Source organism: Lichenostomus cassidix, chromosome 4A (assembly GCF_008360975.1).
Source record: "Lichenostomus cassidix isolate B80296 chromosome 4A, HeHo_3.0, whole genome shotgun sequence".
NCBI lineage: Eukaryota > Metazoa > Chordata > Aves > Passeriformes > Meliphagidae > Lichenostomus > Lichenostomus cassidix.
In genome coordinates, this window is record NC_139485.1 from 16882965 (window position 1) to 16899159 (window position 16195).

A 16195-nucleotide genomic window follows, 5' to 3' on the forward strand; every position below is an offset into this window, starting at 1 on the left:
GCTAGAGTATATTATAGCAGCACTCATTTAGGGTTTCTGCATTCCAGCTTCTTCCTCCTGACCTTATTTAAGTAACCCAGTTTACACTAACTACTGTTCCTCCCTCCCTTTTTTATTGTTAATGCCATTTCTGTTCTCCTCATATGGTGGAGACCTCTAAATGGTGTTACCCAAGCGGCCACTTTTGGCCACCAGGGTATTTCCGGACGATAATTTCCCCACATTATGCTTGACTTCTGCTTAGATTTACTACCACATTTGGTAAATACACATGGGCAGAATGTGGTGGGGGTGGCAGGACCATTCTGAGGAGCTGCTGGCTGGGCTGAGCAGGGTGGGGTTGTCATCCCCATCAGCCAGGTGGGTTCCTGCTGAGCAGAGAGCTCTGGAGGTGCTGGGGGATCGTTAAGTAGCACAACGCTTCTGTAACTGAGAGGCACTTCTGGATGCTGACAGAACGGTGTTGGCACTGCAAGCCATGTATTCATATATGTGCTGTGTTGTGAAAATATGAAAAATAGCTCGGCAATGGCATAATTATGGGCAATTTGCTTAATTGCTTGCTAATTGTTGCCTGCTTTATTATGAAACAAGAGTGCTCTAAATGTAACACTGGATGGTTTGCATCCAAAATGTGTCAAATTGGAAACTGGCTTTTCATTAAGACTTCAGCTACATGGCGTTAAAATTCAAGCACTCTCTATTCTGTGGTTTAAGGTTTTTTTCTTATTTTTTTTAATTGGTTTGGAAATTTTCTTTGCACAATTTATAAGCCCCTAGACTTGCATTGGTATAGTGCAGTCTGGTGGTTTTTGAACTTCTAATGAATCTGAGTACTTTGCTAATGAATCCATTTACAAATGTCTTTTGGTCATTGCTACACATGTGGCTAAAGGTGGAGACGTTTTAAGGATTCTCCAGGAGCTCAAGTTCTTCATTGTCCAACCCTTAGAGAAGCACATCTTCCTTTCAATGCAATGCATTTGGGTTTTTTTCTTTTAAGGGATATGTACAGTGCTGAAAGTTTGGCCTTTTGGAAAAGCTATTCTCTTCTTTTCCAGATAGGAGTAGAAGGTTAGACCGAAAGTCCCTTCCAGCCTAAGTCTCTGTGATTCCATGGTGCAAGTGAGGACTTTTATGTCAGACTGAGAAAAGATCCAGCCCTCTTGATGTTCTCTTAATAAGTCTCTCTTTTGAGGCTGGAGGGGAGAGGGGAAAAAGCAAGTGTATTGTGTATATCAAGTATGTGTTTCAATTATCTTGCAGGTCTTTTCCATCCAAAATGGTTCCATGATTCTCACTTTTCAGCACTCTGGGGCTGCTGATAACATCCTTGTACCAACAGCCTGCCTTCCTTTGTGAATTTTCCATGAGAAATAGTCTTAAAATTGGAACATCATATTAAGCTGGAAATGCCAAAGTACTGTGCTGTGTTTTGTGGACTCAGAAGGAGAGTAGCACTGCAGAGCTCTTCAGTTTTCATCTCCAAAAAGCAAAGAGGATAACCAACATTTTTATTTACTATCTCTAAAATCCCACACAGAATTCATAACCATAAGAAGTCTCTGGCCAAAACAAACAAGGGGGAAAAAAAGATATTTTTATAGCTGTTTTGATTGAAGGATAGCTATCTGGCAGAGCTGGAATTCTACATTTTCTTGAGTGAAAGTAAATATTGTTACTTGAAAACTGCGTTGACCTATAAATGATAAGACTGTGGAACAATGAAGAAAGTCTTTTAACTATTGTGCTTTTAGTTATATTTGACAGTTCTGATCTAAACATTTCTTAAGAGATGACAGACACTTTCTTTAAAAATGTTCTTAGTTCTGCAGACAATTTCAGAAAAAATAGTTTCATTCCCAAAACAACCTGGAGTTCAAATCAAAGTGGTAAACTCACATGTCCATGAGTGTGATCTATTATGTGAATTAAAAATTCTCTTTTATATTATTTGTATATATTATTTGTATTATTTTCCAAGAGTCATTGCTTTGGGGGTGGGGAAAGTCGTTTGTTTGACTTAAAAAAGGTTTTTTTTCAAAGTTTTTTTCTTATTTTTTCACATGGTACCGTTTTCCAAATCTCCAGGGAGTCTGGCAAGACATGGTACAAAATTACTGTCCTGGTCTTCGAAATGGTGTAGAGATTGTTCTATAGGTGACCTTTTTTCTTCCGCAGTTGCCTTCTCCAATGTTAAATGTTAAATTTTTATTGTCAAATACTTGCTTTTGATGTTTTAGCTTTGTTTACTCTCTTACTGTAGTTTGAGAGAAATGGTACAGAAGTATTGCTGTGAAGAGCTCAAAACAAATAAGTATTATTTGCAAATTAATAATTGTGTGTTTTACAGTTTAACTGAATTAATAGCCTTTAAAGGAGTTTTTTAATAAATTCAAAAGATATCTGTTTCACTATAAAATGGGGATAATTCAACACTCTGTCTGTGTTTTAGCTGATTTCAGTGAATTGCCTTCATCAGAATAGAAGCAAACCTGGATAATTAAAGAGCTTAAGAGACTTGTATATTCTTAAATTTATGTCTCTAATAGCAGATAGTAGGACACAGAAAGATTAGACTAATCTACCAGTGGAAACTTCTTTTTTCAGTAACTATTGCCTCCACTGAATTATTTCCATACTTATGTCTCCTACTGCCCATCAAAACTGGATTAGTATTTCAACAGCAAGGTGCCAAAGCTTTGTCAGGATTACACTGAAAAATACTCAGGCAAAATGACTGAGGACATGTTGAAATGCCAGTAATACGCCAAAATAACGTTTATAAACAATCACTTCTCTAACTGAGACATACAGCATTCTTAAGGAGAAATAATCAAGAATAGAACATCCATGATATAACAAGCAACCAGTTGTCTTCTTAAACATGGTGGATTTAAAAAAAAAATGTATCCTGTGTTTTGGACGACAACATTATGTATTTCAATGCCTGAAGGAAAAACTTAATTACTTTGTATTGAGACGTAACATGGAAATAAGTGCTTGTGCTCTGCAGCTTTACACAGATTTCAACATGCAAAGTATTTGTTAAAACAGAAATGCAGCATCTGTTTAAACGTAAAGCTCAGAGGGTGGGAGGCTCCTACTCGGCACTCTCAGTGCTATCAGTAATTTTAGTAGCATTCCTTCTCCCATGCTTATGAGCCAGAATCCAATTTTAAACGCTATTTTCATTAAGACAGATATTAAAAACACGTATATATCTTTCATTGGAAAGTTTTGTGATGAAAACACAATGAAATATCCAATAAGATATTCTTCTGCACGTCTGTTGTATTTAACCATGTACACAGCAAGAGAATATAAAATTAATACCTGTAATATTAAAACTATTTCAAGGAATCATTTGTAGAAATTTGATTCCATCAGTTCTTAATTTATCTAACTTGGTAAAGCCACAATTTAAATGAAGCAGATCAAGAATATTTGTTTATTACAAATTAACTTCTTTCAGATTTAGTTGTTTGCTTTGCCTTTGAACAAATTAAAATTTCTATAATCCTTTTTCAAGGGCACAAACCTTGCATCTTCTGAAGAAATCTGGTTCGATTACCAGCAAACTATAGAGGTTACATCTTCTTTTGCTATTGCCCTTTGATTTTTCAAGGTTTCCAGTCCTGAATGCATGGAGAAATCAATTCTCTTTAAAGTAGCTGTTACGCTTTTTCATTCCTATAGTTCTTGAGTGCATTTGTGAAGCCAATGTACCATCTTTGGCTAGTGATGAAATTAGGGTTTTTTTGCCTTAAGCAAAGCCAAACAATAAAAAAATTCAGTTTTAGGAAAAAAAAATTTAAAAATTATAATTTTGAGGGTTTTTTTTCAAGTAATTCCATGCAAATATCTAGAGAAATGGTATTAAATTATTATGAAGTTTTTAGCTTTGTTACAGAAATGGCAATTTCAAAAAGTGAAAATATTATTTTAGGTAAATGACTGGTCCGCAGGGCATGGCCAAGTTGTGCCAGAGGAGATTTAGAGTGGACATTGGGAAAAGATTTCTTCTCTGAAGGGTTCATCAAGCATTGGGACAGGCTGCTCAGGGCACTGGTGGTGTCACCATCCCTGGAAGAGTTCAGAAGGTGTCTGGCTGTGGCACTTGGGGATATGGGTCACACCATACCTGGTGGTGACCAGGATGGTGCTGGGTTAAGGGTTTAACTCACTGGGTTTGTTTTCCAGCCCGAGCAGTTGTATGATTCTAGGAAATTGAGTGTATAAAGGCTTGTTATAGAGCTCAGTGATGGTATCAGCTGTTCATTAAACATGAACTGTGACAGCACTGTGGGCCTCAAATCCAAACCTTCACTGAATCTCCAAACCTGGAGATCTTTTCCCCCCAACTGTGGCCATCATAGGGTGGGGATTGCTTTGCTTGATTCCCTCTGTGCATCTTTCCTCACACCTCTGATGATATCTTGTCTTTTCCACCCTCAGCCATCGAAGTGAACCTGCAGAAGGCTCTGGCGGAAGCCTCAGAGAACTGCACGCAGGAGTGTCTGATCCTGGGCCACTCCGACACGTGCTGGATGCCGCCGGCGCTGGCGCAGTACCAGCAGCCCAACGCCTCCCTGCCCTCCTTCGGCTTCCAGCCCGGCTGGGGCCGCGGCGCCCGGCCCGAGGGACGCCACACGCTGGGCAGGGCCCTTCCCAAGGACGACAGTGACAAGGGCCAGGGAGGGCCGCGGCCTCAGTTCTACAACACCTGCGAGAGACATTGCGCCGGCGACGACGCCCTCAAGGTCATCCCTCTGGCCAACTTCGCCACAGCCCGCCAGGCGCCGGGCTCCGGGAGCAGCGCCACGTTTGTCCACGAGCACCAGCTGTAAATTACGGTGTGACAAATCCCTCCTTTCAGGCTTTAAGCGGGACTGTGTATCGTCACGGCCTAGCGCTGCTCTTCGGGCGCAACAAACCTGTTGGGCTTGTGAATATTTGTGTATATAGAATCCTGAATCTGCAGCAGGAAATCCGAATCCTTGGTACCTGGTTAAAACCTTGGTTAAAAGGTGTTTACCGTAGCTCTTGGTAAAAGCCAGAAAATGGGGAAGAGAACCCACAACCCAGAAACAATCAAAAGGAAAACGAAATCCTGTTCATTTTCTTACATGGGCCATGTAGTGCAAATATCTGCCAGCAGTTCTTTCTCCCTTTGAAGGCAATTTCTTAGTACAGTTTGGGGAATATTGCAGTCTAAAAATAGCTTACTGAAATTTTTCTTTGTTGTTATAATTTGTAGCATATTCATAGATTTCATCTTCCATTTGCTTAGCATTAGAGATCAAGTGAGCAATTTCTCATTTGATTACTTGACATAATAGAATTAATGAGATCCTGAAATCTAATTCTTAAGAAGGATGGTATATCTTCCGACCTTATATAAATCAAGAAGGAAAATGGACGCAACAACTGACTTTTATTTTCATTTTTATTGGCTCAATGTACAGGTATTTATTCTCCAAAAGAATGCAACAGATGAAATAGAAAGCTCTCAACTAGGCTTTTCTGTGTGAAATAAACAACATGACAGTGAGACAATATGCAAGATCAAAACTGGAAAAAAACAATAACCAACTTTATTTTTTTAATTTCCAAGATTTTCCTTTCTATAATAATTCAAGGAACAATATTATACTTACTATATTTTTCAAGCCATAAGTCTATTTCTCTCTTTTTCTCCTTTATTTCTTTTCGTCTTGCAGAGCTTGCTTTGGCTACTGTTCCTGTTAGTTGAAAATTCCATGGGCACTGCTGAAAACAGTAGGAAGTGGGGTAGTTTTTTTGGCTGATGTGATGTCGTGGCTGCAAGCTACCGGTGTTTAAAAGAATATTGTAGTGATGTGTACGGCTTTTTTTACAGCTATATTCACCTATTGTAAGTATTCAGTAAAAGTTTAACTATAATATTAGTTATTTCATCACAAACCTATTAGATTAAGAAGTACTTGTCATTGTGGATTAGTTGTTAGAGAGTGACTGATAGTGCTCAGCAAGGAGAGAAGGAGCTAGGTAATGAAAGTTGGATAAATATAAACACACCCTAATCATATTATTTGAGAAAGTCTCAAGGTGATTCTCTTTAAAGAAGAAGGATTTTTTTCGGTGTTCTTTGTACTGGAGAATATATTCTCTTGGTAAATTCCACAGTGGATGAAAAGGAGATTCCTTTCTTAGATGAAAAAACATATTTTCCTTCTAGTATTTCCTTCTAGTACTTTGTTGGTCTTTAGCCATTTCATCATTTGCAGTATGTACATACCAAGAAATTTTTCCTTTAAGAAAATGCATAACTTTTTTTGTTTTGTTGCTACATGAAGTGAGACAATCGAAGTTGTATGGAGGGGAAAAACAGTGTGTGAATATTTCCTATGGATAGAACTCTATATAGGCTTCATAATGTAACTTAAATCTGTAATTTATAAAAAAAATGTGTGTAAAAATGCTGTAATATTAGCTGCTTGTAAAATTTACAGAAGTTCCAGTTGTTGAGGGTTTCCAATGAATGCTAAAAGAGCTTCTCTTATGTGCCCAGCAGGTATAAGTAGCTTTATATATTGCTGTCCCCACTGTAAATCTATTCAAACCACATTTAGATTTTATGTGCAAAATAAAAAATAAAAAAAAAAAGCTTCACTTTTAACCTACTGATAGGGTTTAATTAATGGACATCAGATTATCTAATGATGTACTTCTTTTGCTTTCTTTTTTTTTTTTTTTTTAAGTAGTTTTCAATAACGTTTAGAAAAGATGTGGCACACTGGCTTCCAGTTGCATGTAAATCCTGGAAAAAAATCATAATCCTTTGGGTACTGACACACAATAGCTGACACATCTCATTTCCAATTCCGGGACAATTAAAAAATTGACAAATTAATTCGTACCTAATGTATACAAAGCCCTTTGTTGTTTGCTTTGGAGTTATCACGAGGAGAAAATTCAGCAGTTCTTTTCAGGGATATGCAGAAAAAAAAGCTTATCTGTAGTTTACACAGATTTACCAAACATAGTAATTGTGCAAATTGAGAATAATGCTGACAGTAATGCTTCCTGTTGTAAGCAGAGGTCTTTAGTTCTCATTGCAGAGCTCTGCTGTACCAAATATTTATGGAATTGGCAGCTCCATTGGAAAACTCTCCATTTTTTTTGCCTACAACAGTTCTTTTGGGGATGAAAACTGTAACAGAAATTTCCTGGCAAAGAATTAATTTCTGCAATTTTAGGATGAAGGACCCAGAATTTGTGGGTTTTTTCTTTGGTATGGGGAAAAAACCCCAACAAACTTCACTTAAGTGTTTAGGGGTTACTTTAGTTTTTTTCCCTAATGTAGAGAAACAACCATCCCTCTCCCCTTGCAAACAAAAACCCAACAAAACATCCAAACCAAACAACAATAAAATAATTACTTCAAAAAGCATTGTAAAGATGAATCTGATTATATGCATTAAATGTTATATCCATGAAAGTGTGTTTGATATTCTAAAATTCACTCAACAAGACACAGACCAATTAATTGTAAATACACATTGTATCAAGAGATAAACTGTTCCCTCATTTTTATATATTATGTCCCTAATATATAAAAATACATGTTTGAGGCAACATTTTTCTGAGTAGCTTGTCAGTATCCAGAGGAACAATGTTACTAGAGACTCGTTGCACATCTTGCCATATATATAAATAATTTATCTAGTACATAGACTGTATATTTTTGTGTAATTTTCTTTTTTTAGTCATTTAACTTATTTTATCTTACTTGTGTGAATTTGTGGAGAAAACAATTCTATATACAATATACAGTAAAATGCTAGTTACATGATTAGATTTGTTTCATACGGTGTAACAATAAAGGAAAACCTTTGCCTTCAAAGTGATGTGTCACACAGTCTAGTCTAGATTATTTCCCCCTCCAAACTCAAGACATGCTTGTTGCACTCCTGTTGCATCAAAGTTATGGGTAGTGCTGGCAAAAAGGATTATTTCCACGTTGTAAAGCAGTCAATGCTAAATAAAAAACAAACAAACAAACAAAAATCGGTTTAAAGAAAGAACCGAGTCAAAGTGTTTGAAGTTAAGAGACGCTGTTTCTTTGTTTTCCCGAGCTGTGCTGCATTCTGAAGTGTAACTTAATTCCAAAGAATAATTAGTCATGTCTGCCTGGCCAGCCAGAGCCTGCAGAGCACCTGCTCTCCCGGGCGGGAGCTGGCCGGATGCAGGTCATTTAGCTAATTAGCATGGCAATGAGCCCGTGCTAATAGGACCTGAGGGCTTCGGGATGTTAGCACATCAGCTCTTGGTGCTGAGCCCAGCCAGGGCTGGGGAGAGCAATCCCTCTGCATCCATGGCTGCATCTCCTGGGGTTTTGGGAGAGAAAACCTCTGCTGTATCCTGAGCGAGCTGAAATCCACTGTGGGACTCCATCAGCCCCAATTCCACTGTTCCACCCCTTCCAGCATGGTCGAGCCACAGGCAGAGACCTAAATACCTCCATGGGTAATGCTTGATTAGCTCAAGATTGTTCGAGTCAAGCTGACCAAGTCTGAGGGTTTAAAGTCGGAAAATTCACGCTTGGCTTTATTTGATTTCTCATGTTTTCCTTTCGCAGGTTTAATACCGACCCTTAATCAATGATGAGCAATTAAATGATCACACTGCAGTTTACTACCCGTATTTAGCTGGGTAAATAAACGGGAAGGAATTGGTTTGTGCAGACACAAAGTAAAGTTGAAGGCAAAGATTTTATTTGGTATACATAGGAAAATTGTGTATAACTTATGTTATCCCTAGTGAAGGAAGAGATTGACGATTTCTTGTAAATATTTGAGTTTGTATTTCTGGGAAATCTCCCTGCTCTATGGCATACTACAGGATCTGAGAGTGAGCAGTGTATGTCTGTGTATTGAAGCAGCCCTAACCACACTCTACAGAGAATGCAGCTGGACATCATATGCTACAGTCCAGCAGCATTTACAGTCCAGTAAATTTGCGGTAGTTCTATTTCAGGTTTCTGTACAGCATGTTGTCTTGTTAATTACAATGCTTATTAATAAACTAGATCCACGAAAGCAGTTTTCTCCTTTGCACTGTTTTCTTTGTGTTTCTGAAACATAAGTTGTTTAAAAGTATTGCCCCAGCTATGCTTTTCACCCGTTTTCAGCTTTCCAAATTTCCTTTTACTGTGAAGCCCCAAACTGTCAGAAAGACAAGAAAATTTAACTTTATTTGCAGTTGCTTCATGCAACTGAGTAGCAGGCTTTTGGTAAGCAGTAAAAATATTTACACACGATATGTACAGTAATTGAGCTTTATATGATCAGAAATATCTGCCATTTCTGTGTCATTTCTCCTTGTACCAAGCTGCCTCCTTGCACTATGCCTCTGATACATTTACTTATAGAAAATCATTATGAGCTGGAGGCAGGAGTGTTTATGGTATTTGCTTTGTTAGAAAATAAGCTAATTCTAATTGAGAGAACATGGTTAATGAGTTGTTGTTGAGCTAAAGGGATTATCCTCTCACCATGAATGTGATATAAAGAAATAACCATCAAACGAGGAACTAATGAAACAACATTTTATGCATTTTTCTGTCTTATTTTAGTCCATATTTAAAGAGCAACTCTAGTTGGCCTGACACTAAGGCAGTAATATCTTCTTTGATGCAGTTATGGCTTTGCAAGTGTAGCTTTCTTGTCTGCAGGACACTTTCAAGCAGGAAAATATTATTTATTTTGGCATCAAAACTCTGCACAAGTATATTCCCTTACTGCCAATAACTGCTGACACATCAGTTGCTATGCTAGATAATATATTCAGCCTCCAAATTAAGAAAATGGATGAAAACTTGGGGAGTTGAAGGATTTCCCTGGTTTGGATGGATTTTTTGCAGGGCCACCTTGGGAGGCAAGGAAACTGTGGGATTTCCCAGAGATCAATGTGTAGTACCTGAAGAAGAGCAGAATTGTGTCATCAGTGTCACTGTGCAGAGCTGCAGGGGAATGGCAGGAGTTGAGCTCCCAGGGACTCATGGTTTTGCTGTCCTCCCTGCAGACACAGGGAACACCTGGGAATCCCTGCATCCCAGGGATTTGCTGGCAGCCCTGCAAAGTGCAGTATTTTCACCAAAGCACTGCAGCCCTTGCTGGTGCAGTGTCCCAAAAACTTCTCTTGCCTGTGGGATGAGCTCCAAGCCCTGCTAGGTAAGCTGGGTGAGGTAAAGGCTTGCTAGAATCCATGCACATGGATTTGTTTAACAAAGAGCAGCTGTTTACCAGCAGTTACACCTTTGGGGATGTGCTGCCCATGTGATCTTTTAGCATTCCTGCCTTTTCCTCAGGTGTTTCCAGGTGTGGCCTCAGGATGAGCTGTGGTTGGAGCAGCAGTGAGGCTGCTCCTCCTCAGAAGTGCCAGGAGTCCAGCAGAAGAGGAGGTGAGCAACAAGTTGCTTCCTGCAGCAAACAGAAGACAGCTCTCCTCCCTTGAACGGTCATGAAAGTCACATTTTAAGAAGGTACATGTGGACTCTACCTGTACATAAGTATTTCTCCAGGATGTATTCTTTGTGTCCTGGGCCATGCATTCACATTCCAGTATGAAAATATAGCCTGTCTGGTAACTACAGTGAGACTAATCATGTATTTCTATGTTTATTTTTATTATTTTAATTATCTAGATATCTTTTGTTGGTGCTAATTTAATGCTTAAAGCTAAAGCTCTAACAGTAGATGTGTTCATGATGTGAAAGTTAGGTCTTCATAATTAATTCAAAGCAGAAACTAAAATCTGTAGGTGCATGCATTCTGCTTTTCACTCTGGAATTGATGCTACCTCTTCTCACTCTTTTTCTCCACTAGGATTAAGAAGTCTGTGCTTATAAAAAAGAAAGTTACTGAGTAAATCCATCTAGGAGAAAGATGAATGAGGTGCCTGGAAGCTCTGTACTAGATTTTAACCCATAGCTGGAAGCCACCAGCTGTGATGTGTTCTAGAGCAGATGAGTAGGATGTGCTAAGAAAAAAGGACATTTTCTAAGGCACTGAAATTCAGTTATTCATTGCCACTGCAGCTGTTAGGCATGTAGTAAAAAAGTTGATTAACATAATGAGATTAAACTTGGAGAAATTGCTATTAACCTGTGCTTGGCTTGAGTTGTTTTTTAGTTACCAGAAATGGTAAAAAAACTGTGCCCAAAAGGTTGTCTAAATGTCCCAAATGTCAGCTGTTCTATAAAGAATGTGACGTTTTTCTTCTCTGCTGTGTAGATCAACCTTCTGCGTACAGAGGGAAGCTCAAGTCAGTCTGAAAAATAAAGTGATTATAAGAGGGGTGAGTAGGTAGAGGGAAAGGTGAATGCTTTTGGAAAAAAAACTAAAGACCCAGGCAAGCAGGAGAAATGAGCAACTTTCCCCGCTAAGAGAAACACTGAGATACACCGGGCTGTCTGCAGACCTGCAGTGCAATGGTAATTTTATTCATTAGCATTTTATAGACATGTAAAATTTTTTAGTTTGCATGGAAATATCTGTTAAAATCAATATAATCAAGATCTGTAATGACAAAGGAGACATCCTTGGAATACTTTGAGGCCTATTTGAAAAGGCTCTTTCCCCAGGAAAACTTACAGGCTCATTTCTAGAAAATATAAAGGGACTTTAGCTGTTGCTGTGCAAAAGCAAATGCTTTCATGTGATTCTAACTGGGGAGACCAGAAAGGAGCAGAATGGTTTAAAAACTAAAATTCAGTGACAAGAGAAAGACATATAATCAAGCCACATACAAACGTAGGCGCTCCAAATTTAATTATCATTGTTTTCAAAGTTCATCTCTGTATGAGAGACAAATGTCACCGTTGGGTATCACACTAATTACTGTACATAATCTAAAAATATTCATCACCTTCTGGAGGCGTGCACCGAGTCAGAGCTTCCTGCCTTGGCAGATCCAAGTTGATGTTTGTTTGTTTTAATTGCAGCAGAGACATTTAGCACCGTGCCTGCCTGGGAAGGAAGGAAATGTAGCGCAAGGCGCTGACATCTGAAAAGATTAGACTGGCTGAGCTGACTGCCTCACAAAAATGATGCTGGGGAAATTGGCGAAGGAGACAAGTCTCTGAAATTCTAAACAAGCATTTTAAATGCAGGAGGAAATAATCTAAAGGGTCATATTTGCAGCTGATGTGCTGCAAAGAATGTGCTGCACAGCTCCATCTGTGTAAAGAAACGTTTTCACACCGAGGCATGGTAAGATGGAGTTTTTTTGTTTGCCGGATTCACTCTCCTGCAATGATTGCACACAATCAATCTACTCGGATTTTTAAATGCTTTTTATCAGATTTCAGCCTATTGAGTCAAAAATGTGTTTCCTGTCAGTGTAGAACTACTGAATATTAAAGAAAAGATAGAATTTTCCAACCTCAAAGCTGTCACTTCAGTCTACAAAAGGCAGTTATTGAAGCCTATTACAGTTTTGGCAGTGCTTGTCTGAAATTCCTTCAAAATATGCTACTAAAATTCAAAGAAAGGACTACAAAAACACCAATATTGAAGATTTATGCTGTAAAATTTGAGTAAATTTGCATATAAATGATTCATTGGATGTAAGAGATGTAATGCAAATTCTGGAATCTTAATGTTTACTCTTTTTAGAACATCTGATGTGAGAACCTGAATCTAATTACAATGAAAGCAAATCTCCCCAGTAGGCTGAATACAAACAAACACATAAATATATACACATTTGCCTATTACGTATTGGGAGAAAAAAATCTCTTTCTGTGTACTTCTAATTAGACACAATAGCCACAGACAGCTATGTCACCCAACATTTTAGGGAGCTTTTTGTTAAAATTCATTGTCTAAAGCATCTCCAAGCTGGGGATGGGGGAGAAGGAAGCTGCAGGAGTGATTCCTTCACTTTCAAACTTTCAGCATCTGCAATTTTCCAGCTGAGGATAGAGGGAAGCTGGACATTTTAGATTACATGTCTGCCTTTCAGATGGCTAAAATCAAACGACTCCAAACACAGTATTTACATAAAGATTTCTATTCTAAGTCTGAAAAGAGGTGTGATGAGTGAATCTCAAACATGAGAAGCCCAGCCCCTCTCCCCAGCCAGCATGACCTTCCCTCTCAGGATGGTTTGGCTGCCAGGATGCACCTGGTGGTGTTCTGTGCTCCTGCCAGCTTCCTGTCACAGGCTGGGAGAGGCTGACATTTGATGTGTGCGAAGGAACAAAGAGTAGGGTTTGTGCTAAAGCCAAATTGGCAAATATTTTTTGTTTTCTGTGACAAGTTTTGCTTAACTAGCCCCAGAGCCAGCCGAGCAGAGAAGTGTGCTCCCGTGGTGTGAAGCAGAATCTATTTAAGAAGCTGAGTGCAGTTGCTGGGTTTCCACTTCCCTTTCTTCAGCCCCTTGCTCAGTGCTGTGCTGGCACATCGCTCTCTGCTCTGTGCAAGGCTTTTGGAAAGCCAGCTGTGCTCAGGCATGTGCACCTGTACCACGGAGGAACCAAACAAAACCATTAAATGATCTTTCTCTTGGTGCAGGGGAAACATCAAGAGGGGAAAATTAAGTTTGCAAGTATTGTCATAATGCAGAGAAATTGGTAAATGGTCTTGTTTCTCTCCATGAAAAAAAGAAAGTTCTTCTGAAGTGGGATGATGTATTTTTATGAGTTTATTTGTTTGCTGACTGCTTAAATTGGAGCAACCTGTGGCTGCAAGAAAGCAGGAAAAGTGTTATCCCAATGGAATTGCTTTCCCACAGCATGATGTGTCCCCTGGAGAGAGGTGACCTGCAGAGACAGCCTTCAGTGAGGTCATGTTGGACTGACCCAGGTGGTGCCACCAAGTCTCCTTTACTGGCAATCTCTTGGAATGCTATCACCCACATTGTGCAGGAACACAGCCCTGACAGTGTCATTTTTGACAGGGAAAGTACTAAAATCTAGTTTTCCAGTAAATTATTTCAATATTTAGCAGCTACTTCTCTGCACATCTCAAACTCCTTCCCACTGGAGTTTCCCAAGTTTACTTGGACAAAGTCTGAACCATTCATTTTAACAATTTTTTACTAATTGTTAATTCATAACTTGCTGGACTGTGTCAACACTGCGTGTTCTCCACATGGTCAGGAATGAGCTGCCAAAAGCCAGCATATCTGTCTCACATGCTGCAGCATGTGCCACTAAAATTAGCACTTCTTGCCAGATTTGGCAACTTTCTCTTCCCAGAAAAGCTCTCAACTCATGAGGTTGCCAGAAACACCAATTCTGTAAGGTCATTTATGGCTGTAGTTGGCGAAAAGTTAATTAATGTAACAGCAGCTGTAGTACTAGCAGTGGTAGGGAGTTTGTGGCAGATGAAATGAGGATTTTTGTCTGACTGAAAAGCATCTGTGATAATTTTCTCCAAGTCAGTTCTTCAGGGATAAATGGCTGAGATGTAAGTTTAAGATGGGCAATGTGCACAGGCAATGAAAGTGTGGGTGTTGGTGTGAAGGAATAATAATGTCAGTTACATTTACCTGGTTCTCAGCTCAGCTGGGCACTGTATAGTCAATGTGCACTGTGTATTTTTTTTTATATCTCTAAATCATTTCCCCTCAACTTTAGTCTTTGTATCATAAACCTCTTTAACTGCTCAAAAATTTTCTTACTGGGAGTTATTCACCTTTTGAAGAATTTTTTCCCAAATCTTGAGCTGCTCATAGTTACCTTCACAAACCAAGTGTGACATGAAAATATTATAAGAACAGATATAAATTCAAAGAATTTCTACTTGTGATTTCAGTGCAGAAAGTTCATCTCCAGAGTAGGAAAATTATTCTTTTATGCAGCTACATTACAATTCTTACCTTGAAGTGCAGGCACTTGATAGAGTTCCATATTCATATTGTATTTCACACAGACTTTATAACTTGATTTTGCATTTTCTTAAGTGGAGTCTGTGGCAGCTGGAATAACTAAAGGGCTCACAGATTATTCTGCACAGGAATGTGCCCATTTTTGCTCAGTTTATGAGCACTAATTTAAACAGGCTGAGTTTGTGACTATTGATTCCATAACTTGCAGTTACCATAAGGGGTTTAAAATTAAGTGATCAATTGAATGCTGACCCTCTAGAGAGGCTTTAGCTCTTCAGCATAAGTCTAAGAAGTTTTACATCAGTTTTTAACTATACTGCTTGATAAAAGAGCTGAATTAATCAAGGTTATTTTAACTTTGTTTATTTAAATTTTAAAAAAAAAATGAAAACTGTGTGTTTATTAGAGTAGATAGTGTAGTAAAATTGCATTTTACTCCTGAAATGTGTTAATTTATAGTAGTATATTACTATGGGAAATTATGTGTATTGAAATGACACTGCCAAAGGTGATTTGTACAAACCAGTGTTACATCCCACACTTCTGTCTTTAAGCAGCAGAGGTAAAAAAGGATGGAGAATATCATAAAGTCTGGTAATACCTTTGAATACTGTGGCAGTTTGATCCTTCCTGGTCTTTCCATGCAACTACCACAATTTCAGCAACAAATAAAATGATTTTAGCCAAAATGGAAACAGATGTACCTCTCAATTTCTATTTAAGGGAGCTTGCATTCCAGAGTAATTTAAATGCAATGTTAGAAATTAAGATAGCAAAAGTAATTGAGCCTTTCTAATTTTAATATAATTATCAACAAGTGAAATTAAGAGAAAGCAGTTAAGCTGAATGCTTAAGGAAATGCAGTCAGTAGGGAAACTGTCAACAAAGCACATCCTGGTTTCTAAAGCTATCATGGAGTTTTAGGAGTTGAATTCTATAATGGAATGAAATTAGCATTAAAATTTATATTAACGTGATAACTTTTACAGTCAAGTTACACTGCCAGATGCTCCCCTTTGGACTCTCTAAAAACCTCTACCCTTACAGAGATACAAATGTTATTCTGCTGTTACTAATTTCAACCTTGTCCTTGTTACAGCTTCATATTGAATGAAAATCTCATTTCCAAAACCACGAAGAACACATGAAGTTTTACTCACGAGGAATAACAGCACTTTAATTAGTGGCAATTAGCTTCTCTCCATAGCTGTCCCAGGAGGGTGTGTGGGGACACCACAGCCAGGGGCTGGACAGAGTCAAGGCCAGCAGACCCTGCCAGGGGTCAGGGGTACAGACAGCCTCACTGACACAGAGC

At 38.6% G+C, this 16195-nt stretch overlaps 1 protein-coding gene and 1 long non-coding RNA gene across 4 annotated transcripts in view; both read left to right on the plus strand.

The window, feature by feature from the left end:
- The window catches only part of PCDH11X (protocadherin 11 X-linked), a 401505-nt gene extending 392419 nt beyond the window's left edge, over positions 1 to 9086 (plus strand). For 2 of the 3 annotated variants that reach the window (XM_085060708.1, XM_085060709.1), the window contains one exon: positions 4459 to 9086. In XM_085060708.1, coding sequence (XP_084916834.1) covers positions 4459 to 4850 — 392 coding nt within the window. In that variant the 3' untranslated portion in view covers positions 4851 to 9086. The remainder of the gene's footprint in view (positions 1 to 4458) is intronic. The other variant, XM_085060714.1, reaches the window with a different exon arrangement.
- A 1273-nt stretch (positions 9087 to 10359) lies between these two features.
- On the plus strand, positions 10360 to 14382 carry LOC146437588 (uncharacterized). The gene is made up of 2 exons (XR_014852344.1): positions 10360 to 10528; positions 11990 to 14382. It is a non-coding gene; the product is annotated as an uncharacterized LOC146437588 (long non-coding RNA).
- The last annotated feature ends 1813 nt before the right edge of the window (positions 14383 to 16195 follow it).